The sequence below is a fragment of the Miniopterus schreibersii genome (genome assembly GCF_964146895.1).
Source record: "Miniopterus schreibersii genome assembly, chromosome: 11".
NCBI classification, from domain to species: Eukaryota; Metazoa; Chordata; class Mammalia; order Chiroptera; family Miniopteridae; genus Miniopterus; species Miniopterus schreibersii.
The window spans coordinates 35290460-35317788 of record NC_138111.1 but is presented as its reverse complement, the minus strand read 5'-3'; the positions used below and the strand labels follow the sequence as shown (position 1 = coordinate 35317788).

The following is a 27329-nucleotide window of genomic DNA, read 5'->3' as shown; positions in this document are numbered from 1 at the left end:
AAGTCAGTGATGAAATACAGGGATAGACAAGAGTATGTTTATAGTTGTGAGTACACAAAACACTATTATTTTTAATTAATTGTATTATTTTTTGTTATTATTATTACCCTACTTTTGTCCACCCCTGTATATTCTCTTCCTGCATTTCTAATGTACCTTTATTCTTTAAAACTGTGTATTGTTTTTAAAACTACGTTATTGGACTGTTTTACCTTTTAGAGAGTATTCCTGTTTTTAAGGGTTATATTAGTATCTTGAGGGGGAGTTTAGTTAGCCTTTATTGTACTTACAAATGACAATATGAATTGTAGGTAGAAAAAAGATAGAAGAAACTTTTTCACCAATTAAATGATAGTTCATCTGACCAAGTAATGGCATTGTGGAACTGTAGAAAGGATGTATAAGAAATGAAAATCAGTATTATCAACTTGATCCTTTTAGTACTGTGAAACTCTTGAAATATAAGTCAGTTTAATTTATTAAAATTTGTATTATTTTCCAGTATTTCGCCCCATATCTGCTAGTGCCAAACTTCAAATGAATCGCCGATCTGATTTTGACTTTTCTGCCCCCAAGATAAAACTGGATGTTGAGTTACATGACATAGCGATTGAATTTAATAAACCACAGGTGATTTTTTTTTTAATGGTATTTTAAATTGTGAGTTATAGTTTGATAAAAATAGGATTAAGATTTTAAATGTTTTTCTTTTTTAAAAAATTTTTTTATTAAAATTTTTTTAAATGTTGACATTGCAGGAGCTCCCCTCCCCACCCTTCGCCCACCTCCACCCTCCCCCGCCTACTCCTTCCTTGGCCTTTACCAAATTATTGTCTGTGTCCATGGGGTATGCATATATGTTCTTTAGCTATTTCCTTCACCTTCTTTGTCTAGTCACTACCACCCCCCCTCCCCTTGCGCACTGGCCAGTATATTACATGTATTCATGCTTCTGGTTCCATTTTGTTCATCAACTTATTTTGTTCATGTTTTTCAAAAATTTTTAATGTTACATGGTAAAATTTCCTTTAAAAAGTTAATAATTTAACTTTTATCTTCAATAATCGGAAACAGTCTGAAACATATAAGATTTAATTTTTTCATTCTTCAGTATTTCAGTCTTATGGAGCTTCTTGAGTCAGTTGATATGATGAGGCAAAATCTGCCATATAGAAAATTCAGACCTGATGTACCTGTTTGCAGCCATGCCAGAGAATGGTAAAATGTCTTAAATTTTTTTCATTGATGTATAATTGACATACAACATTGTATTAGTTTCAGGTGTACAACGTAATGATTCTTTTTCTTGTGATAAGAACTTGTAAGATTTACTCTTTTAGCAACTTTTAAATATGCAATGCAATATTATTAAGTTTATTCATCATGCTGTACATTACATCCCTATGACTTATTTATTTTATAACTAAAAGTTTGTAACTTGGATTCCCTTCACCCATTTTGCCCACCCCAAACTCCTGCCTCTGGCAACCACCAATCTATTTTCTGTATCTATGAGCTCAATTTTGTTTTTTTGTTTTTAAAGATTCTATGTATAAGTGAGATCATATAGTATTTGTCTTTCTCTGACTTACTTCACTTAGCATAATGCCTTCAAGGTCCATTCATGTTGTCATACGTGGCAAGATTTTATTTTTTTATAGCTAAATAATATTCCATTGTGTATATATTACCATGTTTTTTTTATTCATTCTTCTATTGCTGGACACTTAGGTTGTCTCCATGTCTTGGCTATTGTAGATAATGTGGCACTGAACATGGAGGTGCATATATCTTTTTTATTTAGTCTTTTCATTTTCTTTAGGTAAATACCCATAAGTGGGATTGCTTGAGTTAAAACTTTTTTTAAGATTTAAAAAATATGGCATAAAAGTGAATTTCTTGACTTTTTTAAGAATAATTTTTTTAAGACACTCTCTTTAAAGGCTGATACAAACTATAGTTTGGTTTACAAATAGAAATTACTTAAGGGATTCTTTATAATGGAATTTACAACTGGAGATACTAGAATAACATTTATTTATTGTATTTTTGAAATTATTAAACTATATTTCAGTTTTCTAGCAGTGTCATTTTTAAAATTTTCAAATTTCTGTATTATACACATTAAACATATTATTAAACCTGAAAAGGTTATGGTCATATATAAAGTACTATCCCTTTTTGAAATTCAAAAGTCTTGTTATTCCAGTTATTAAGCTCTTGCAGAGTTTCTAGAAGTTGTAATTACTCTTTCAGTTGACTATTTTAATTACTATTCCTGGGACTAAAGTGCTGTTTGCCAATTAATACTTTAATAGTTTTTCTGTAGACCTATATTTATTATAACAAAATTCAAGGATTTTGCTTATTTTTACTTAGGAAAGAGATAATATTAATTATTGTAAAAACAAATATGATGGGAAAAAGCAGGTGTTTAGATAATATACCATCTTTATATATATGTTAAAGTAGAAGCAATATCAATTATATGGCATACTGTTGGTTTGAGAGCATTAAGTGTAGGGTTTTTGTTTTGTTTTTTTAACTAGGTGGGCTTATGCTATACATGGTATTCTTGAAGTAAATGTTTGTCCCCGCTTACGGATGTGGTCATGGAAGCATATTTGCACTCATAGGCAACAAATGAAGCAATACAAAGAACTATATAAAAAAAAACTAACAAGCAAGAAGCCACCTGGTGAACTTCTCAGCTTTTTGGAGGTTAGCATATTAAAAATTATTTATATTTTGTGCGATATAACTCCTCAGTCTTTAGTGACAACCACTTCTAATTATTTGTTCTAATATCGATTGAGCATTCTGTCTCTCTTTGACTTAGATTTTTTCCTTACTTCTGACTAAACTCAGTTGGGTGATATAAGCATTGGTGTTATTCTCCTGGGAGCTCTTGGAATTTGAGATTATTCTCAGTCTGGACAGATTTGTGTTTATGCAAATAGTAACTTGAAGCCTTAAATTATTAAGACGTTTTTAACCTCAAGAGCGTAAAATGTTTTTCGACATTGATTCCAATTCTGTGTTGGTTTTGAAGCCTTACGTTATGTCACCGCTGCATTTCCCGTGTTACCATCTAGCAGTGCATTAATCAAATAAAATTTCTGGTCTTCTATACAGCTTATGCTTATAGCCAGATCTGCACTCACGTATTCCACCTGCCGTTCCTTATCTCCCTGCCTAGCCCGGTTTTACTCATCCCTCATGTTCTGTATAAGTCCCATCTCTTGTACGAACTTCCTTGAATTTTCTGCCCAGATAGAGCTCTTTTTCTTTTAATTCCTGTGACTTTTATAGCCTTTAAGGGCAACTTTACATTTAATTATTTATCCAGAGAGTTCTCTAAATATTAATCATCTTATCTTTCAGCATTATGATGGTATATTCAAGAAGGGAGTATTTTACAGATGGACTAAACATAGCTTAGGTACACTAAAGGAGTTAATCTCTTGAAATGAATGTAACTGTTCTGAATCTAGGCCAGTTTCCAATTAGAACTCCTAAAGACTGAGTTTTATTTTTACTTTTGATCGAGGTAGGAGACTTTCTGAAGACCTAGGCTAATATAAATGCTTAAATTTTTGAGACCTTTTGGGCTGGTTGGAGATTTCCATACTTAGCTTGGATCTTAACCTAAATCCTCCAGGTCTGCTGGACATTAGAACCTTAAGTTGTTTTCTAGATAATAGTAGGTCATGGTTGCTTGTCTTTGGGAGAAAAAATGGTTTGCACATGCAACTCCCAAAAGTAATCATGGACATAATGTATAGAGATGTGATGAAAGATTTAGCTTGTCTCAATTTATTTCAATAGCCGTAACAACTTTGAAAAGTATAAAATTTAAAAACAAGTTTTAAGTGTATCTAGATCTACTTGGAGTATCTTAATGATGACTTACGAACTGTGCACATAATATGTAGGTTTTATAATTGTAATTTTAGTTGAAAATGACACTATATTTACCCTTCGCTATAGTTAAAACCCAAGTAAGTTATTTTAAAAACTGCATGTATAGTATCTTATAATATGTATCTGTAAATCTTCTAGAGTTATAACTCTTATTATGCATGACATGTAAGATTTCTTTGTTCAGAAAGTTTTCATCATTACTAATTTCTGAGCTGACATATATATAACCATTGCTTCTCAGAATTTAACAGGAATATTATGTTGATGGATGTTTTCTGCTTCCTATCATATCTTTAGTGCAGCATTGTGACAGATTATATATACTAAAGTTACTTATATAGTTATTTATGTAAACACATTTTCCTTTATATTTTTAGGAGTTGGAAAGGACCCTGGATGTATTTAATATAACTATAGCAAGACAACAGGCAGAAGTTGAGGTAATTCCAGATTATCTTTCAGTTAGTAAAAACAAATCTAGATTCCATATAGATTTGACAGGTGCTGTGATATTATTAGTATTGTACTGTAATATACTGTTTCCTGAAAGGAGTTCAAATTTGCCTTTTTGTGTTTGTTATAAGAAAGTTTGATTTAATATTTTCCACATCCATTTAAATAAGGTTCTTCTGGAAAAATATTCTTTCTAAATTATTGGTTTTATACTCAGAGTTCATGTGAAAATGAAAAGCCAGTGTGATTTTTAAAAAAATTACTTGTCCTTGTAAGACAGTGGGGTTAACTACCTGGTAATCCTAAATTCTTATGTTTGGCTAATATTGCAGTTACTTCTTTCTATTGTCAGTTTGTATAATATTTGCATTTATGTACTCAAGTAAACAAGTTTTGGAAATGTCAGGCTTTTATTTAGATTGTTAAATAAAGGATAATTTGTCATTTAATTGAAAATTTATATATTTTAGGTAAAGAAAGCTGGATACAAGATATACAGAGAAGGAACAAAAGATTCAGAGGAAAATAAAGGATGGTTTAGCTGGTTATGGACTTGGTCAGAACCAAAAACTAATGAACTGCAGCCAGATGTTAGAACTGGAAGTATGTTCATTTTATTTCATAGTAGTACAGTTTATCATCAGGGATGGTAATGTAGCTAATCATCAGGTATGAAAATTATTTTGCAGAAAATTCTCTCTCTAATTAAATAGACAATGTAAGTATATACGCATATGATACATTATCCTTGTTATCAATAAAATTACTGTTAAAACATTGTAAATATATGCCAAGTAAAAATTAAATAAAATAATTTTATTTTACTGGTGTTTACAAAAGAGCTTTATGCCCAGGGGATTTAGTAAATGCACATAGCACAATAATGGATAAATAAAAATTCCAAAAGTGTATAAACCATTGTAAATTTTTATTGAAGTTGATTCTTGGAAAGATTTTTGTTTCCTAACCAAATGCTTAAGATTAAAACTTTGTAGTATTAGGGTCTTAGGTTTACATACTTGGATCTACCACTTATTAGCACTGTGGCCCTGGTAAGTTATTTAAGTTCTTTGAATTTCAATTTTATCATTTTTTAAATTGGGGGAAATTATTATATTAATACCATTTACTTTGTGTGCTAAGTGTGTTGCCTAGCACAGTGCCATTAAGTGCTAAGACAGCCATTTTGTAAGCTCTTGGTTAATACTAATATTTAGAAATTTATATTATTAAATTTATATACTTAGAAATTTATATTTTTGGAGAGTAATCCTTCTAAAATTGCCAATACCATTCTAACATTGTGATTATAATTTCTTAAAAGTATTATAAAATGAAAGTAAAATTTACATTTAATTTATTAAAGATAACTAAATTACGGGTTAGTTTTCTCTTATTACCAGTTAAAAACATAAAACATTTTGTTTATAATTTGTAGGTCTTGAAGAAATCTTGACACCTGAAGAAAAATCTTTACTCTATGAAGCAATTGGCTATAGTGAAACAGCAGTTGACCCAACCTTGCCAAAATCAGTAAGAGGTTTTCATGTCTTATATATCACAGTTGAATGATATTTTGAATCCTTTAGGAATTATATGTGACTGACTTGGTCTGTGATTTTTTTTCTGGGTCTGTAAATATTGTTTTTACTTTAATTACCAAGGTAGGGATAAATATTGTTCCATACTTTGTAGTGTAATGAGGTGATTCTTTAAGACTTAAAGGGTTGCTTTTAAGCTATTTTCTGGTTTTTGGGAAGAATAAATTACATGAATAAGAGTGGTCGGTGTGTGTATATATACATATATATATAATACATAAGTATAATATATAAATATATATAATTATGTACATGTGTATATGTATATATGTAAGTGTATATATGTAAATATATAAATATGCATATATGTAAATGTGTATATATAAATAATTAATGTTGTTCCTCTGAATGTATTCTAGTTTGAAGCCATGAAGTTTTACATGCACTTGAAAAGTATGTCTATTGTTCTAAGAGAAGAACAACGAAAACATGAGCTGTTAAATATTGTAGTAGAAGAATTTAGCACTTGGGTTGTACAAAGACCAGGAGCACAAGCAATTAAGTAAGTATTAATTCATTTCCTTTTATCTATAAGAAAAAAAAGAGTACTATGATTTAATGTATCCTTTTGTATTTTTAGGAACTTAGAGTTTTCTTCAGTAATATATATTTTTTATAATTATTAAAATAATATTCAGTAGAGAACTGTGCATGCTCAGGAAACATAGAAGGACCCTAAAGGATAATACAGAAATCTCAGTAGTCATACTATACAAAAAAGGAATAGCATTAACAATTTAGTGTTTATCTGGAAATGTATCTTACCTTTGTTTTTAAAAATAGCTTTACTGAGATATAATTCACATATACAGTTCATCCATTTAAAGTATATGGTTCATTTGTTTGTGACACTTTATAGTATATCAAGTTACATTGGTATGTTACCAGGTTCTGCCTCAATTACCCCTAGCTAATTCCAGAACATTTTTACAGCCTAAGAAAGAAACCCTAATACCCATTAGCTGTCACTCCTCATTGTCCCCCTCCCTTGTGTTTGGCAACAACTAATTTACTTTATTTCTAAGAATTTGTTTTGGGCATTTAATATGTACAGAATCATACAATATATGGCCTTTTCTATCTGGCTTCTTTCACTTAGCATGATATTTTCAAGTTCATTCATGGTATAGCATCAATTAGTGCTTCATTCATTTTTATTGCCTTATATTTTAATATATGGATACACCACATTTTGTTTATCCATTTAGCAGATGATTGATAATGGGTTGTTTTCACTTATTGGCTATTATGCATAATGCTGCTATGAATATTCTTGGACAGTATTTTGTGTGGGCAATAAGTTTTAAATTATCTTGTATGTATATCTAGGAGTGGAATTGTCTCATATGGTAACTGCTTAACCTTTTGAGAAATTGCCAGACTTTTCCATTGTCCACTTCTACCAGTAGTGTATTAGGTTTCCAATTTATCTGTATCATCGGCAACACTAATCTGTCCTTTTGATTATAGCCATCTTAATGGGTATAAACTGGTATCTCATTGGTTTTGATTTACATTTCCCTGATTGCTAATGAGGTTGATTGAGCCTCTTTTCATTTGCTTAGTGGCTATATTTTTTTAGAGACATGTCCATTAAATTCTTTTGCCCATTTTTAAATTGGATTGTCTTTATTATTGAGTTGTAAGAGTTCTTTATATATTATTTATATAAGCCTTGTATCAGATAAAATATTTCCAATTAATTTTTCCCATTCATTGTTTTTTTTTCATTTTTAATGGTAGCCTTTGAAGTACAAATGTTTTCAATTTTGATGAAGTCCATTTTATTTATTTATTTTGTTGCATTAAAGACTCAAGTCTTTTCCTAACTCAAAGATATAAAGATGTATTCCTGTATATTCTTGTAAGAATTTTTACTTTTACCTCTTATATTTAGGTTTATGATCCATTTTAGTTAATATTTGCATATGGTGTGAGATAGGGGTCCAACTTCATTCTTTTGCATGAGATTATTCAGTTGTCCCAGCACACCATTTGTTGAGAAAATTGCTCATTCTTTCCCTGTTGAATGACCTTGTCACCCTTCTCAAAATGAGTTTACCTCCTTGTCAAAAGGATTTATTTCTGGACTCTTAATTCTGTTCCCATTGATTTATATCACTAACCTCTTTGCCAGTATACACTGTCTTGATTACTATACCTTTGTAGTAAAATTGAAATCAGAAAGTATGATCTCACCAGCTTAGTTTTTCTATTTCAATATTATTTTACTTATTCTGAGTCTCTTGAATTTCTGTGTAAATTTTAGTATTACCTTGTCCATTTGTGCAAAAAAATCCCCACCCCAGCTTGGATTTGATTGGATCTGTAGATTGCTTTGAGGGGTATGACATCTAAACAATATTAAGTCTTCCAATCCATGGATATTGGATGTCTTTCCCTTTGTTTAGGATCTTCATTAATTTCAGCAATGTTTTATAGCTTTCAGAGTACAGGTTTTACACCTCTTTCGTTAAATTTGTTAATTGGTTATTCTTTTGTCATTGAGTTGTAAGAATATATATTCTAGATATCAGATTCTGATCAGATAAATGATTTGTTGCTGTTCGCTGTTGAGGGCTGTAGTCTTTCATATGATTACTGACTATGGTGGGTAGAATTGTTTTCTTCCAAATGAAATGTGAAATTTTAACCCCCTACTATGTGTGAATGTAACCTTATTTTGAGATATGGTGTTTCCAAATATAAAAAGGTTAATGTGAGTTCATACTAGATTAGAGTAGGCCCTAATTCAATGACTTGTGTCCTTAGAAGAAGAAGGAAATTTGAACACAAACGCAGAAGGAATTAGGGAAACTGGAGAAGGCAATTTGAAGACAGACATAGAAAATAATGCCATGAAATGACAGGTAGAGGTTTGCATAATGCATATACAAGCCAAGTCATATTGAGGGTTGTCAGCAGCCATCAGAATCTTGGAGAAAAACTTGGAACATGATGTTCCTCAGAGCCTCCAGAAGGAAATAATTTGCTGACAGCTTGATTTCAGAATTCTGGCCTCCAGATCGATAAAAGAATAAATTCTTGTTTTAAGCCATCCAGTTTGTGATAATTTGTTGTTACAGACTTAGCAAACTAATACAGTAAATTTTCCAAACTATTTTTGAAAAGAGTATTTTTGGTCCTGTGAGGTCACTGATGACTCTATTTCATTCTTTCAGTGGTTAGCCGGTGAACTGACAGATATTTCCTTAAATTTCTGGATCCAAAACAAAGCAAAGAAATACTTTCTGTCTTTGCACTTGGCTGTGAGCTCTGGCACTTCTTCAGTGCTTTGTCAGGCTACCTATATCTTTGCTTTAGCCTTCGCCTCCTGCTTGCATGGAGATCACAGACTAGTATTATAAACAACAGAAATTTATTTCTCACAGTTCTTAAAGCTTGGAAGCAAGATCAGGGTGCCAGCCTTTTCGATTTCTAGTGAGAGCCCTCTTCCAGATTTTAGACCACTGACTTCTTGCTGTGTTCCCACATGGTGGAAGGGGCCAAGGATCTCTCTAGAGTCTGTTTTATAAGACCATTAATTCCAGTCATGAGGAACTCTGCCCTCATGATCATATTACCTTCCAAATCCCCAGTATGATCACATTGGGCATTAGGACTTCACAAATGAATTTGGAGGGACACAAACATTTGGACCATAGTAGCCTGTATTGGTCTTTTGGCTTCAGCAGGCCAGGCCCAGAATACTGTCCATTGCCCCCAGTCACTGCTCTGGTGGGGAATAGGTTCATAGGCATTTAAACAAAAATGTCAAAGTGCTTTCTTTCTGAAAATCATCTTTTTCTTGATTTAGCGTTTTCCTGGTTACTTTAAGCTTTTGATTAAATTTCAGACTTGCAAAAGAGTTGATTCTGACAGTTTTTGCTAGCTTAATGATTGTTTCAATGGAGAGAGTGATTCTTTGAGCACCTTACTCTGCCATTTTAAATGACAATACTCCATTAACTTTTTAAAAAATATATATCTTTATTGATTTCAGAGAGAGGAAAGGAGAGGGAGAGAGAGAGAGAGAAATATCAATGATGAGAGAGTCATTGATCGGCTGCCTCCTGCAGGCCTCTGACTGGGGATCAAGCCCGCAACCTGGGCATGTGCCCTGATTGGGAATCGAACCCCAATCGCCTGGATCCTAGGTCGACGCTCAACCGCTGAGCCACACCCGGCCAGGCAACTTTTTTTAGGACTATTTTTTTAGAGCAGTTTTAGGTTTACAATAAAATTGGGAGGGAGGTGTATACATTTCCCATGTAGCTCCTCCTGTATACACACGCATAGTTTCCCCCATTATCAGTATCTCTCACAGTTTGTTACCTTTTTTTTTTAAACCAAGGTTGAATCTCTTTCACATATCATGATCACCCAAAGTCCATAGTTTACATTGTGATTTGCTCTTGGTATTGTACATTTCATGGGTTTGGACAAACATATAGTATCTATTCATTCTTATGGTTTCATACAGAGTATTTTCATTGCTCTGAAAATCCTCTGTTCTACTGAGGAACCTCGGAGGGAAGGTGGGGGTGGGTGGGAGAGTGGGTGGGGAGAGATTAGTCAAAGAACTCATATTCATAAATGCATAACCCATGGACACAGACAGTAATATGGGGAAGACCTGGGGGTGGGGCAGATACAGGATGGAGGGCATCAATGGAGGGAAAAAGGGGACATCTGTAATACTTTCAACAATAAAGATATATTTAAAAAATAAATAAAATAAAATAAAATGCCCTCCTTCGCCCCCCCCAAAATCCTCTTTTCTGCCTATTCATTCCCCCACCCCCAACCAATGATCTTAACTGTGTCCATGGTTTTGCCTTTTCTGGAATCTCATTGTTGGAATCCTACAGTACGTAGCCTTCTCTGATTGGCTTCTTTAACTGTAATATGCACTTAAGCTTTCTCTATGTCTTTTCATGTCTTGACAGCTCATTTTCTTTTAGCACTTACTAACATTCCATTGTCTTGATGTACTAGTTTATTCATTCACCCACTGAAGGAAAGATAGCTTAGTTGCTGCCAAGTTTTGTCAATTATAAAGAAAGCTGCTATAAACATCCATGTGCAGGTTTTTGTATAGACAAGTTTTCAGCTTCTTTGGGTAAACACTAAGGAGCATGATTGCTGGATTATACGGTAAGAGTGTATTCAGTTTTGTAAGAAACTGCCCTGCTGTTTTCCAGAGTAACTACTGTTTTGCATACTAGTAGCAGTGTATGAGAGTTTCTGTTGTTCCACATCCTTGCTGTTATTTGGTGTTGGTCAGTATTCCAGATTTTGGCCATTCTAATAGGTGTGCAGTGGTATTTCATTGTTTTAATTAGTATTCCCCTGAATGATATATGATGTAAAGCATCTTTTCCTTTCTCTAGTCAGGGGTGGGGAAACTTTTTCTGCCAAGGGCCATTTGGATATTTATAACATCATTTTCGGGCCATCCAAAATTAGCACCTTAAAAATTAGCTATGAAAAAAGCTCCTAGATTTATTGACTTTTGAGTCCCGCCTGTGGGTGCCTTGGCAGGACCAGACCAAATGATTTCATGGGCCATACACAGCCTGAAGGCTAGATGTTTCCCACCCCTGCTCTAGGTCATTTTGGCTCTGATAATACCCCATTAGGTTAGGCTCTGATTAACTAGTTTCTGTAGAGGGCAGTCCTTGTTAAGGACCTAGTACTCTGGCATATTTTTAAGTGACTTCTTTTTCCTTCCCCCTTACCTGAAGCATGAAGAGATTTTTTTTCTGCAATATTTACTGTGGGAACCTGGTCAAATTTCTGGAAATACGTCTCAAAATACTTTGGAGGCTCCCTGTGACTGGTTCCACCTAGAGTTTTTTAATTCTTTGAGTTCTCCATACTGAGTCTCCAGCAATTCATCAACTGCAGTTCAGGTTTTCCAACCTTGGCACTGGTGTGCACAGTATTTTTCCTTTCCCAGTTCTCTCCTCTGGTAAGCTGTGACTCCCTGTATTCACGTGTCTGTCTTCCCAATCTTGTGGGCAGCGGTTCGCTCTGTGTCCTGCTGCCCTCTTTTACATATCCAAGAACAGTTGCTGAGTTTTCAGTTCAGCTTTTTACTTGTTGTTAGCCAAATTCCTTTCTTGGGGAACCAGAAACCCCTAACACTTCATAGATTTTTTTAATATGGAAATCAACATGTGAATAGGATTTTTAGTGAATTAATCTATTTCAAGTCAGATCTAATAGTTGTATATTTTCTTTGATGTGAGTGGACTGGAGTAGTAGGAAATGCAAAGTGAAATTGTTTTCATTAATTTTTTATTTTCAATTTGAAAAATACTCTAAAATTATATCGATTGCTAATATTTATTTCTTCTTTTTTCATGCAGATTTGAAACCATAATTGATTCGTTTCATGTTACTGGCCTACCAGACAATTCAACAAAACCCCGCCTCTTGTCTTCATTGGATAATGCTACATCACTTTTCCAGATTACATTTGAGACAAATCCATTAGATGAAACTGTTGCTCAGAGGTGTATCATAGAAGCTGAACCTTTAGAAATGATATATGATGCAGTAAGCATTTTTTAAATTTCTAAATTTTAACTAAATATTTCAATTTGGTTTGATTTTGTGCCTAATTTTAATGATACTTGTTTTACCAGAGAACAGTGAATAGTATAGTGGAATTCTTCAGACCTCCAAAAGAGGTAAATCTAGCACAGCTCACTTCAGCAACTTTGACAAAACTTGAAGAATTTCGTGATAAAACAGCAACAGGTAAAAATGCCAGTATTAATTTTGGTCAATTAAATACTGAATTCTATACTAAACTTTTAGGCATTTAAAGATGATTTTAGTAATGTATTGCTTAAATTTCTATCTAGACTAGATACAATTTAATTGAAACTAATTTTGTACTTTTATATTTAAATTCAGATGTAACAATAATTATTTCTTACACTTAGGTGAAACCTATTAACCACATTCAAGTTAATTACAAAATTTTGTTAGGATTTTTGAAATTCTGCTTATGACAGAAACTGGTCTTTGAATTCTTTTATAAAATCATAGGGTCTCTTGCAGTTGTCTTTTTGGTTTAATTACTGCTCTTTTGCGATTCAGCTCTCTTGTGATGTTTCCTAACTTCTCCCTGTTCTGAACTCTAAATGATTGATGAACTGCACATGCTGCTAATTTTTTCGTTTTCATCCTCACCCGAGGACATTTTTTCCATTGCTTTGCAGAGAGAGTGGAAGGGAGAGAGAGAAAGAAACATGAATGTGAGAGAGACACATGGAACCAGGGACCCTTCAGTCCGAGGGCCGGCTCTCTAACCATTGAGCGACCCAGCTAGGGCTACTGCACATGCTTTTGACTGCAGTATGAGATTATTCACATTAAGTAAACTACATCATTTAAATTTTTTCAATTTAGCTATTCAGAATTTTACATATTAGTTTGTTATTGTCATTTTTATTTTCTCACAATTCACATTAAAAAATCTGGTCCTCATGATAGTTCTTGTATGGGTTTTGTTGTTGTCTTTTGTGAACTAAGGTACCTTTCTGTTTGAATATCAGATGCCCTAAACTTTATAAATTAACACCGTTTATTCATTCAAACTGATTCAGTGGCTGCTTACAGAGTTTCATCGCTAAGAGTAGTTCCCATCTCATGGAGTCATTATAACTTGATATTTGATAATAATTTTAGACTTAAAAGCCAAAAATAGATTTGAGATAATAAAATAGATTAATTTGGTATATAAATCACATGAAAGTGAAGGGATTAAATTTATTAGAATAAAACACCTTAAGTGAATGAAATACCTGAGGAATGGAGAACTCTGGTTTGTTGCCTTTTCTCCTTTACATATGGTTTTATTGAAGATGATTTAATAATCAAGGAATTTTCCTTGTTTCAGTAATATCATAAGGATCAAAAAATCATTGTTCAGTATGGTAGATGTAGCTGTATTAAGTTCATGATTTGGAAAGAATTATACAGATTCTAATATAGGAGTTAAGAATAAATGTTTCATAAAACTTAATTTTTTTAGATCTGTTATCTCCTGAGTTTTACCTACATTGATTTTATGGGTTAAAAACATTTATTTGAGGAATTATTCTAATTTTGTATTCAGTTATATTTAATTAGGAGTGTACACATTGACTAACAAATATTTTTACTTGATATTGAAAATAATTTGCTCAAGGTCATTTTAAAATGAATTCTAATTTCACATTACTTTAAGATTGTGCTACCAATTCATACATTTAATAATTCTCTATTTGGGTATTTTGTGAAAAAATTTATTGTGAAGATTTAAATTTTCTGCAGGTCTACTGTATATTATTGAAACACAGAAAGTTCTTGATCTCAGAATTAATTTGAAAGCTTCATATGTTATTATCCCACAAGATGGAATTTTTAGCCCCACATCAAATCTGCTTCTTTTGGATCTTGGTCATTTACAGGTATATACTAATATTTATCTTGAAACATAGCATTTAGGGTATATTTTTGTTTAAAATGTATTTTGTTTTTTAGACAGTTTGATTTGGTATATTAGTTTTGTAGACCTACGGTAAATACTAGGATTTGAGAAGTCTTTTCTGGTGAATAAAGTGAAGTTTCATTTAATTAGGTAGTTTTCCTACATTTCTAGTAGCAAAATGAACAATTGAACTTTGCAGGTCAGGGGTAAACCTAAGATTTAACATTTATATGTAAAATTTGAGAGTAATGCTTAAGGAGTTTATTTTATTTTCAATTTAAGATTATTCCTGAATTAATTACAATATATAGAATGTGAGGGAGTTCTGGAAGTAATCAAATCCATCTTCGTCCTTCTGAAATTTTTTTGTGTATATAACTTTAGATACTCATGTTTTAATATTTCTGTTAAATAATCCTAAATTAAGAGATGGTCATTTTGCATTTGTCTAATTTACATAATTCTATCCAGTTATGTACATTTTTCTTCCTTAGTTTTGAGTAGAGAATAATTCTTTTGTATTTCCATATCTGCACTGTTCACATGTCACCCACTGACTATGTACAGTTGATTAAGTTGATTAAAATAAAGTAAGGTAAAAATTCATTTCCTTAGTCACATTAGCCACATTCAAATGTTTAATAGTCACAAGTGGCTAGTGGCTACTGTATCAGACAGCACAGATGGAGAACAAGTTTATCATTGTAGCCAGTTCTATTGGATAGCATTGTTGTATATCATTAAATGTAGAGGAGTAGCTATAATAACAGTTTAAAGACCCAAGAGGGATGGATAATATTTGAATGCTCTTTCTGGCTACCTAATAAATATGTGCCTTTCCTTGACATTGGCATTCCCCTTTGTTCTATGTTTTACTCTTCAGTTGGTAATTATAAAGACAGCTGCTGGATTTACAGTTATAATATTTATAGAGTTAATTATTCATATTTTAATTTGGTTATGGAATTGGTTCAAGGCAGTCTGATATAGTGGAAAGAGTATAACGTGTCAGGAGTAAGGTACCAATCTAGTTTTGTGATCTTAGTTTGCTTAATCTTTTGCTTAAAATTCATTACCTTTCAAAGAGAGAGAATCAGTTTTGATTGTGTACACTTGAGCTACATAAACTAGAGGGGATATGTTAAAAATCTATACACATGTACATATGAGTAAATAAGATCTTTATATACTGCTGTGGAGTGATCTCCATGATATTTAAGTGAACAGAAGTCGTGTGCAAAGTACATCAATAAAGGGGAAATACAAATATAACTTGCTTAGGGTCACATAAATGACAGAGTTGGGACTAAAATTCAGCTATCCTAATATTTAATCCTGGACTTTTAGTTCTTATTATAAAACTATCTAAATACCTGTCATCATGTCAAAAAAATGTTTTATAAGCTGTATTTGTCTCATTTTTAATAAGACTTCTTATCAGATTTTTAAATAATTTAGATGTAGCATTCTTATTGGCTTTGTTCCATTCTTTTAATATAAATAATTAGGAAATATAACTTAATATATAAAAATTCACACCTTATATTTAACCTTCTCATTATACATGTCATGGATAAAGACATTTCTCTTTTTTGTTTGTTAATCTTCACCTGAGGATTTTTTTTCCATTGATTTTTAGAGAGTAGAAGAGAGGTAGCAGGGAGGGATAGAGAGAGAAAAGGAAAGAAACATCGATGTGAGAGAGATGACACACCGATTGGTTGTCTCCAGTGCTCATCCTGACTGGGGCAGGGGATCATACCTGCGATCCAGGCTTCATTCCCTTGACCGGGAATTGAACTCGAGCCTTAGGTGTGGGTAGACCAACGCTCTAACCACTGAGAACACCGACCAGAGCTAAAGACATTTCTAATAGCATTATGTCAGCTTGTGAGTTTATACTCTCCTATTAACTTTTTATGTGATATTCTGAAAGATAAAAACCTTAGCTTTTCATTTTGAAGTATTTTACATAGTCTAAACTATTAAAATTAACTTCAAGGTGACAAGTAAAAGTCGTACAGAATTAACAGATATGAAACAAGGTGAAGCCAGACTTGAAGAGATAATGCATAGAGCTTATGATTCCTTTGATATTCACCTTACAAGCATACAGCTGCTTTACAGCAGTGTTGGTAAGTATACAGTGCATTATTTATTGTTCATTTTGCTGAAGTGATTCATTAGGTTTTTAGACAGTTTCTCTGAAAACCTTCATTTAAAATATGTTAGAACTTTCTTTTTTTAATATTTGACTTCAGAGAGAGAATGTGAGAGAGATAGAACCATCAATGATGAGAATCATAGATTGGCTGCCTCCTGCATGCCCCCTACTGGGGATTGAGCCTGCATCCTGGGCATGTGCCCTGACCGGGAATTAAATCCTGACCTCCGGGTTCATTGGTTGGTGCTCAACCACTTAGACACAAGATAGGCAGAACTTTCATATATATATATATTATATATATATATATATAATATATATATATATTTTTTAAATATATCTTTTATTGATTTCAGAGAGAGGAAGGGAGAGGGAGAGAGAGATAGAAACACCAATGATGAGAGAGTCATTGATCAGCTGCCTCCTGCATGCCCCCGACTGGGGATGGAGCCCGCAACCCGGGCATGTGCCCTGACCGGGAATCGAACCCTGATCAGCTGGGTCCTAGGTCGATGCTCAGCTGCTGAGCCACGCCCAGCCGGGCAACTTTCATATTTTTTTAATTAGAAGTATATAGTAGATAAGAGCAATATGTCAACTGGGAGCAGTTTTACCTCACAAGAGACATTGTCAATGTCTGGAGAGATTTTTGATTGTAACACATGGACAGTGGGGGCACCACTAGTATTTAGTGAATGGAGGTCAGGGATGCTACTAAGCATAAAATATAGAATGTCAACAAAGACCGACTTTGCCCAGATGCCAGTAGTGCTGAGATTGACAAATCCTGATCTAGACCAGTGTTGTTTAACATTTGGACACGGTTGGTAAACCTTGACACATTTTTGAAATATTTGTATTACACAGTACGATCACCAGAAGAGACTGCTCAAGGGCAGATACAACCAGCCTAGATAGGGGCCCTGACAGCCCCGTCCATAAATAGCCATGCAGAGGTGGAGGGGGATCCTTGTCTTAGGCATAACTTGACCCCATATATTTTGTTGTACTAATCGGGAATCTCTGATCCAGATCTAGTCAACAGTCAGAAATTCACTTGTCAGGAGCCACTAATGGATAGTGAGAGAGCCCTAAGTACCGGAGCCCTCTTTCCCCTGTGTCATATTGCTTTTGAATCCCTGGAGTGTTAGTGAACATTCAGATAATTCAACACAGGTGGATTAGTGACTGTTTTAGAGATCTCTATGTATGTATATGGTCAAATTACATACATTAACTGCGCTAACTAGTTATTGAAAGGAGAAGCAGTGGAGGACCCCAAGTACTGGTTATTAAAAATGTTAGTTTATATAGGGTATTTTAATTTTATTTCTTTAACTATATTTGCTTTAGGCCAATTAAATTGTTTTTGTCTTTATCATATTCCAGTTTCTGTAGGAGGAGCCCAGAAGTATAGTGGGTGGCACATGTAAATTGTTTATAGAAAATTCATAATTTTTTTTCAGGAAATAAATTACTATATTTTGGTATGTTTGATACATCTTGGTCATTAGTTTTTGAAGCCCATCAACTTATATTTCATATATTGAGATGCTTGTGAAAATAATTTACCTGCCAATTGTGTGTACCTGAGCATGTGGTATTAAAGATTATCTAGATGTGGGAAGATTTCCCTGTATCATGCAGTGTGTGCTTATGAAGTATTAAAAATAATTTTAGGTTTAGTGTCTTTCAAATTATACATGTGTTAAACCTACTGTTTTCTGTAATTAGGTGATAATTGGAAAGAAGCACGAAAACTCAGTGTATCTACACAGCATATTTTGATACCTTTGCACTTCAGTATGGAATTCTCTAAGGCCTTGGTTTTCATGGATATAAGGATGCCTAAGTATGTATCGTCTGTTTCAAGTGATAATTGACTTTCTCAGTAATTCTGTAGCTAAGGAAATACCATATTTCATTGATGCTTTCTGTGTGTGGCAAAACATACATAACATGAAATTTACCATGTTTACCTGTTATAATTCATTGGCATTAAGTAACTCATATTGTTATGCAACTGTCACCACTATCTATCTCTAGTACTTGTCATTTTCTTAAACTGAATGAGAGTTCCTGATGTTCCAGACCATTGCCATTATTTGGTATCTTTTTTGATGAGGTATCTGTTTGGATTTTTATCCCATTTCTCAATTGGATTGTTTGTCTTACTGAGTTTTAAGAGTTCTTTGTATATTTTTGGATAACAATTCTTTATGAGATGTGTCTTTTTCAAATATTTTCTCCCCATCTGTGGCTTGTCTTCTAATTCTCTTAACATTGTCTTTTGTAGAGAGGACATTTTAATTTTAATGATCTCCAGTTTATCAAATTTTTTTTTTGATGAATTGTGCCTTTATATCTAAAAAAGTCATGGCCATACCTAAGGTCATCTAGGTTTTCTTGAATTTACCTTTTGGAGTTCTGTAGTTTTGCATTTTACATTTAGATCTGTGATCCATTTTGAATTTTTTTGAAGGGTTAAGGTGCTGTCTAGATTCATTTTTCTTCCATATAGATGTCCAGGTGTTCCAGCACCATTTGTTGAAGAGAATGTCTTTGCTCCATTGTATTGCCTTTGTTCCTTTGTCCAAGATCGGTTGACTGTATTTATGGAGGTCTATTCCTGGACTCTTTATTCTGGCTGATTGATCTATTTGTTTATTCTTTCACCAGTATCAGTGTCTTTCTTACTGTAGCTCTATGGTAAGTCTTGAAGTCATGGAGTGTCTATCCTCCAACTTTGTTCTTCTCTAATATTGTGTTGGCTATTACGGTCTTTTGCCTCTTTGTATAAAATTTGAATTATTTTGTTAATATTCATTAAATAAGTTGCTGGGATTTTGTTTGTGTTTGCGTTGAATCTGTAGATCAGTTTGGGAAGAACTGACATTTCGACAATATTGAATCTTCCTATTCATGAAAATGGAATATGTCTATGTAGATTTTAAATTTCATTCTTCAGAGTTTTGCAGTTTTTCTCATGCAGATCTTGTGTATATTTTGTTGAATTTATACCTAAGTATTTCTTTTAGGGGGTGCTAATAAATAGTATTGTGTTTTTAATTTTAAATTCCACTTTTCTGTTGTTGGTATACAGGAAAGGGATTGACTATTGTATATTAACTTTGTATCCTGCAACCTTACAATACTGGCTTATTAGTTCCAGGAGGTGGTTTTGTTTTGTTTTGTTTTATTATCTGAGTTTCCTACATTGACCATCATTTCATCAGCAAACAAAGACAGTTTTATGTTTTCTTTTCCAATCTGTATGACAGTTATTTCCTTTCTTGCCTTATTGTATTGGCTGGGACTTTCAGTACCATCTTGAAAAGGAGCGGTGAGAGGGATATCTTTGCTTTGTATCTAATCTTAGTTGGAAAACTTTGAGTTTCTTCCCTATTAAGCTGTAGATTTTTCAAGTTGAGGAAGTTCTCCTGTATTCTAGTTTACTGAGAATTCTTTCTTTAATTTTTATTATGAATGTATGTTGGATTTTGTCATATACACCTATTTATATGATCATGTGATTTTTTTTCCTTTTTAGTTAGATCAGATTTTTAAACAAGGTATTAGATGTATAATCTTTTGGACAAGTTATTTGAACTTGCTAAAGCCTTAGTTTCCTGATAGGAACTATGTAAATATGGGAACTTATAAGAAACAGGGAACAGAAATAAGTTGTCTGCCTCTTAGGTTGTGAGGACTATTTAACATAATGCGTATCAAGTGCTTTCCTTAATGCCTATCATGTAATTAACACTTGATAAATAGTAATTGTTAACTGTCCTTGGCAAATAGCAGAGAGAGAATAAACACAATAACATTAGAAAATATGCCTCTGAAAAGTAATGAGATTATTATATCTAATGAGACTGATCTGTAAGGTCAGATGTAACTTTGAGTGGAGATTATGGGATAATTTATCCATGGACTATGGGTAATTTTTAGTGCTAAAATCACATTTGATTATTTTTAGATAACTTAAGGGGAACAGTCCTCTTTTTAATAAATGCACTTAAGTTAGAGTGAAAATTGCTTTATAATGGTTCCTCTTTTTTTGAAACAGATTCAAGATTTTTGGAAAGTTACCACTGATTTCTTTGCGAATCTCAGATAAAAAACTGCAAGGGATTTTGGAATTGATTGAAAGCATCCCAAAACCCACACCTGCAACTGAAATTCATGCCCCCGTCAAACCATTTCAGGTAATGTTATTTATAAAATTAATAAAAGCAAAAATTGAAAATAATTCACAGATAGTATTTTAACAACCACAGAGATTTTGGGTAAGAACATTTAATTCATTTTGAATAGACCTTTAAAAATTACATTTTAAAAGACCAAATAATGAAGTAGTAAAAGGTGCATATAGTAAAGAAAAGTGTAAAATGATAAGTTTACCTTTCTTCACTTTTCCAGCCTTTAATTTTTCTTCTAGATGATAACACTATTAACCACTGCATCTCTAGTTTTCTGATATGTTTATGGCATATGCTAGTATACACACATACAAACATATGCTCCTGTGTGCCTGTGTATGTACATTATATATATTCTTGTGTTCTTAAAATTTACATAGTGAGGTTATACTTACGTTCTGAATCTGTATTCTTTAGCCATTATTATCTGTGTTGCACACCTTAGAGATATTTTCATGTTAGCACAGATCTACCTTATTCTTTTTTATGGTGATATACAGGGTGGGGCAGAAGTAGTTTTACAGTTGTGAGTACGCTAAACACAGAGTTTATTATTGTATTAGTGCTAAACACAGAGTTTATTATTGTATTAGTTTCCATACAAACCTCTTTTGCTTCACCCTGTAGTATTGAATTATGTGAGTATACCATCCTTGAACTAACATAATCCCCTTTTGATGGGCATTCATATTGTTATGAGTGTTTATAGTTATAAAAATATGGCTTTGAACTTCTGCATGTATTTGGGTATATTTTTAACCATTAGATAAATTCCTAGAAGTAGAATTGTTGAGTAAAAAACTGTAAATTTTATAATTTAATGAACTTTGTCAAATTTCTTTTAGAAATTAACTACTAATTTATAATCCCACCTATATAGTAAAATGAGTGTTTCTCTGTTCTCATTAATCTTGAGTATTAACAAATGTTAAGATTTTATCTATTAAATGAAAAAAATGTTATCTTGTGGTTTTGATTTGCATTTCTTTATGACTAAGATGGAACCTATTTTCATAAGTTTATTGGATATTTGAATTTATATATTTAAAAACAGCTGTTTATGTCTTTTGTTGGGTTATGATTTTCCAGTTAAGGAAGTTATTGCTATTTTTCATTTATAAGCATTTAAAAAAAATGTATTTATTTGTTTTTATTTGGATACATTAATTTTTGCCATACCAAACTTTTTATTTTTTTACGTAGTCAGTTATTAGATTTTCCTTCATGATTTCTGGGTTTTGTATTATTATGTGCCTTTCCCCTTCTTACAAGTGACTGTCACAAAGAAAATATCCATTCCCATTTTTCTCTTTTTAAAAAAGTTGATTTTTTAATGTTTAACCTTTTTCTTTTGAAATAATTTCAAACTTATAAAAGTGTTGTAAAAATAGTGTAAAGATGTTTTTTCCTCAAACTATTTGAGAGTAAGTTTCTGGGTAATGTACCATTACCCTGAACACTTTAGTGTTTTGTAACATTTTTTCAGTCTGTTGCTGAGCTTTTTTTTCTTTTCTTTTTTTTTAATGTTTTTACTGATTTCAGAGAGGAAGGGAGAGGGAGACAGAGTTAGAAACATCAGTGATGAGAAAGAATCATCAATGGGCTGCCACCTGCACACCCCCTACTGGGGATCAAGCCTGCAACCTGGCCATGTGCCCTGATCCAGAATCAAACTGTAACCTCCTGGTTCATGGGTAGATGTTCAACCACTGAGCCACCCTTGCCTGGCCTGAGGCTATTTTTTTAACAGTCTCTTTTTAAGAGCAGGAGTTTTAAATTTTGATGAAATTTAATTTATACCATATTTTTAAAAATCTATCTTTATTGTTGATAATATTACAGACGTACCTTTTGTTTTCCCCTACAGTATTTTTTTTTAATGGATGAAAACTTTTTATCTCAACTGAAATCTTTGCCTATCACATGGTCAGAAAGCCCTTTCATTGTCATTCTATTACTTTTTGTCTTTCATGGCTTCTGATGAGAAATGGGTTGTTAATTTAATGAGGATACCTAGTATGTGGAGAGTGGCTTCTTCTTTCTTTGAGTGTGTTTAACTAATTATATTTTGATATGGGTCTATTTGAGTGTATGTTACTTTGATTTTAGTGAACTTGTTGGTTTTTTTAGATTCATATGTTTTATCAGATTTGGGGACATTTTTGGCTGTTATTTTTTGAGATTTTTTTTTTTCTGCCCCTTTTCCTTTCTGTTCTTCTGCTAGGATTTTCATAATGCATGTATTGACTCCCTCAGTGGTGTCCCACCAGTCCCTTAGGTTTTGTTCACTTTTCTTTATTTCTTTTTCTTGTCAATTTTGATTGAGCTATCTTAATTTTCACTGATTCTTCTGCTAGCTTAAATCTCTTATTGAAATTCTCTAATGATTTTTTTTTTTAGTTATTATATTTTTTAAGTCTAGAATTTTTTCTTTCTTTTTATAATTTCTATCTTGATATTGTCTACTTGTTGTGACCTCATTATTTTCTTTTTCTTCAGCTCTTCACAGTTCTTTCTAGTTCTCTGAGAGAATTTAAGACAGCTTAACGTTTTTGCAGTTAAATTCAGTACCTGTGCTTTCTCTTGTACTGTTCCTGCTTTTTTTTTTTCTCTCTTTTCTGTGCATGGGCCATACTCTCCTATTTCTCTGCATGCATTATTCTATTGTAACCCAACAAAGGAATTGTGAGAAAAGGAAACTACAGACCACTGTGTTCATTAACACAGATGTAAAAGTCCTTAACAAATAGTACAGCCAAATAGTATGATGTGTAAAAAGTATAATACTCTATGACCAAATGCATTTACTCTTAAGAAGCAAAAAAGGTTCACCAGTCTGTAATAAACCACATTAGTGGAGTAAAGGAGAAAAAGCATATAATCATCTCATTAGAAGAGGAGACAGCGCTGACGAAGTCCAGCAGCCATTCATGATAAAAACTGTTAACTGGGAATAAAGAGTAGCTTCCTCAACTTGGTAAAGGACATCTAGGAAAAAAGCCTATAGCTGATATCATTCTTAATTTGAAACACACTAAATGCTTTCCTTGTAAGATCAAGAATAGTGCAAGAATACCTTTTCTCTCCGCTTCTATTTAGACTTGTACTGAACTGTAGTTCTCGCCTTGCCGTAGTCAAGAAGAATAAAGACAGGGTGGCAACAGAAAAGTAAAACTGTATTTGCAGATTACATGATCATTTATGCAGGAAGTTCTAAGGAATGGGGAGAAGCACCGCTAGAAAAGTAAGCAAGTTTAGCAAGATTTCAGGATACATTATCAATGTAAATAATTAGTTTTTTCTAAAAATGATATTAAGAAAAAATTCCATTTATAGTAGCATTAAAAGGGTTAAATACATAGGAGAAAAATAACAAAAGAGGTACAAATCCTATATATATAAAACTGCAAAACATTTCTGAAAAAAATTAAAGAAGACTTAAATAAGTAGAATGATTTACATAATCCAGGTTGGAAGGCTGGTTTGATTAAGATGGCAGTTCTCATCAAAACTTTGTAGGTTTCTTACTGTCCACATACCAAAAGACTTTTCTCCTGGAAAGGAACAAGCTTATTATAAAGTACATATGGTAATGCAAAGGATACATATTAGCCAAAATAATTTTGGATGAGAATAATGTTGGAGGATATCTAGTACTTGATTTCAAGGTTTATTTTATAGGTACTTTATTCAAGAAAATGCTGTAGTGGCATAAGAATAGACATATAAGTCAATAAAGTAAAATAGAGTCCAGAAACAAATCTACAATGTAATATATGGTTAACATATATTTGATTTCTTACAAAGTTGTCAATCCAACTAAGTGGGGGAAGAATAGTCCTTACAACAAATGGTTCTGAAATAACTAGATTATTATGTGGAAATAAATATCAACACTTACCTTAAACCATAAAGGGAATTTAACTTGAAATGAAACATAGACCTAAATGTAAATGCCCAACGGTGTAAAGACTCTTTAACAAAAGACAGAAAATCTTTGAGTCCTTGTGGTAAGTAAAGATATCTTGGGTTATAAAAAATGCAAGTATAGAAGAAAAATAAATTATATTTCATGAAAATTAAAATTTTCTTATTTTTGAAAGACACTTAAAAATGAAACAGCAAGCTGATCAATTAGGGAAAATATTTGCAACAAATATAACTTAAAAGACTTATCTAATATATATAAGGAAGTCGACATCCAAATAAGAAATTAGATATGTATTACTCAGCAGGAAAATGCATAACGAAACTATTCTTTTATGGCTTTAGATGTAAAAAATGTTAGTATGTTAAAAATTAAAATTAGGGCAGCGTGGTCATTACCTTTTGGGAGTATGCATAATGATTCTGAAGATCATAAGGGAGGTTTCTGAATTTCTGGCAGTGTTCTCTTCCAGGATCTGGAATTTGGGTACATGAGAATGTTTACTTTTTGAAAAATTATTGAACTTTATACTTAGGAGTATACATAGGAATATACATAGGAGTATACAGTTATATACTTTTATACAGTTATATACTCCTATGTAGTAGGTTATATTTTAATTATATTTAGGTTCATTTTACAAAAATGAACATAATTCAAAGAACAAACACAAATAACCCATGAACCTATAGTATGTGTAACTACTACACATTTGTGAAACTAATTAAAACTAGGATGAAATTGGCAGTGACACTGGCAAAATTTAAAATGTCTGAAAACATTAAGCATTTGTGATGCTTTGGAGCCATACAAATTCTAATCTGCTGAGGTTAGTGTAATCTGTGGCAATCACTTGTGAAAAGGTTTGTTAGTACTTAGTAAGGTGCACATGTGCATTTCCACTCTTGGTTATATACACCATGGAAAGTATTGCATATGAGCACCTGGGGCAAGGTTCAAGGATGCTTATAGTGCCACAGTGAGTAAAAGCAAAAATAGGTGAACAATCCAGGTATTTATCAACAGTGTACTGGACAAAGAAGTAGTGTTTTATTCAGTAATGGAATACAGTATAGCAGTAAGAATGAGTAAACTATCAGTATCGATAAAATTTAAAGATTATTTTGTGGAATAATGTCACCGGAAAATATATGCAGTAATTTCTTTTTCTATAGTATAGAAAGTTGCAGAGGTAAAATGCATTATTTAGAGAATGATTCATAGGTATAAAAAAAACAACTAAGTGAAAGCAAGATCATGATTAGTGGTAGGGAATGTGATCAAGGAGGAAACACAAGGTGCTTCTAGGTAAGGCATGGTGCCGCTTTGTTTCTTGGCCTGGGTGCAAGATTCAGGGGTTTCTTTCTTTTTTTTTTTTTTTTAAAAAAAATAAAATATATATATTTTAAATTTATTTCAGAGAGAGGATGGGAGAGGGAGGAGAGAGGGTAAGAAACATCAGTGATGAGAGAGAGAGAGACAGAGTCAATGATCGACTGCATGCCCCGTGCTGGGTATCGCGCCCGCAACCTGGGCATGCGCCCTGACCAGGAATCGAATGGTGACCTCCTGGTCCATGGGTCGATGCTCAACCAGTAAGCCCTGCCAGCCAGGCTCATGGGTATCTTTTATTATGGTTTCTAAACTGCACTGCATGTTACTGTATGTTATATTTCCCAGAACAGTAAACAAGTAAATTTACTGAAATATCTTTAAAAAATTAAAACTGCAAACTCAACTGTAAAGGCTTTAAATATTGAGACTTTTTGATTGTTTCTCATGGACATGAAGGTGGCTTCCTTATTTTGTTAGACATTGAGTTTAGATATATCTAAGATCTCTTTCAAACCAAACCCTGTCAACAAAGAAATTATTAAAATAGTTCTACAATTTATATTTAGCCCTGAAATTGTAAAATCATTGTTTTAAATATACATTTTATAATTTACTTGTCTAAGTCAGACTGGATTTTTCAGTTTCTTTTTTTGGGGTGTCAGAATCGTCTTAGAATTTTGAATAAAAAGTGTTTGTACTAATTAATGGTGAATTACTTTTTTTGCAGATTCAAAGGTCCTCTTCTTTGGGAGCAACACAGATTTCACAGAAAGTGATTCCTTTCTTGGAACGTACATATCTTGAAGATGGTAAAATGAAACTGCTTTAGGAAATTTTTCTTATAAATATCTTACGAAAATAATTTTCTTTTTGAAACCATGTAAAAATTTCAGACAGTAGCAGATAATTCTGTTTTCCAGAAATTTTATTAAAATTCCCTTAAAATAGTATAATTTGGATGTTCCTTAAAGTTACTTTTGCAGTGGGATTTTTGGTACATAAAAGTTGAACTCAATCACAAGGACCACTGGTAATTCAGTTGTCTTAATTCTACTGTGAGCTAAGAGATCCCATGAAACTTTGCAGATGTCTAAGTCATAACGTGTTACTTAGTTATTTGGAGACTTTTGTTAGTTTTGTAAGTTTATTTTTACTTTTTATATTTTCCTTTTTTGTTATTAAAGGAGTAAAATCAAGCCTTAATATGTACTTACACATGAAAACTGATAAA

General features: G+C 32.6%; 1 protein-coding gene across 3 annotated transcripts in view; it reads left to right on the top strand.

Annotated features, from left to right (window-relative positions):
* Window positions 1-27329, top strand: part of VPS13A (vacuolar protein sorting 13 homolog A) — a 159541-nt gene that overhangs the window by 36779 nt on the left and 95433 nt on the right. For all 3 annotated transcript variants that reach the window (XM_081152259.1, XM_081152260.1, XM_081152261.1), the window contains exons 11-24: window positions 503-630; window positions 1112-1218; window positions 2550-2721; window positions 4302-4364; window positions 4848-4980; window positions 5816-5910; window positions 6338-6480; window positions 12353-12542; window positions 12632-12746; window positions 14310-14446; window positions 16469-16601; window positions 18365-18482; window positions 20703-20841; window positions 26826-26907. In XM_081152259.1, the coding sequence (XP_081008385.1) occupies window positions 503-630; window positions 1112-1218; window positions 2550-2721; window positions 4302-4364; window positions 4848-4980; window positions 5816-5910; window positions 6338-6480; window positions 12353-12542; window positions 12632-12746; window positions 14310-14446; window positions 16469-16601; window positions 18365-18482; window positions 20703-20841; window positions 26826-26907 (1755 nt within the window). The remainder of the gene's footprint in view (window positions 1-502; window positions 631-1111; window positions 1219-2549; window positions 2722-4301; window positions 4365-4847; window positions 4981-5815; window positions 5911-6337; window positions 6481-12352; window positions 12543-12631; window positions 12747-14309; window positions 14447-16468; window positions 16602-18364; window positions 18483-20702; window positions 20842-26825; window positions 26908-27329) is intronic.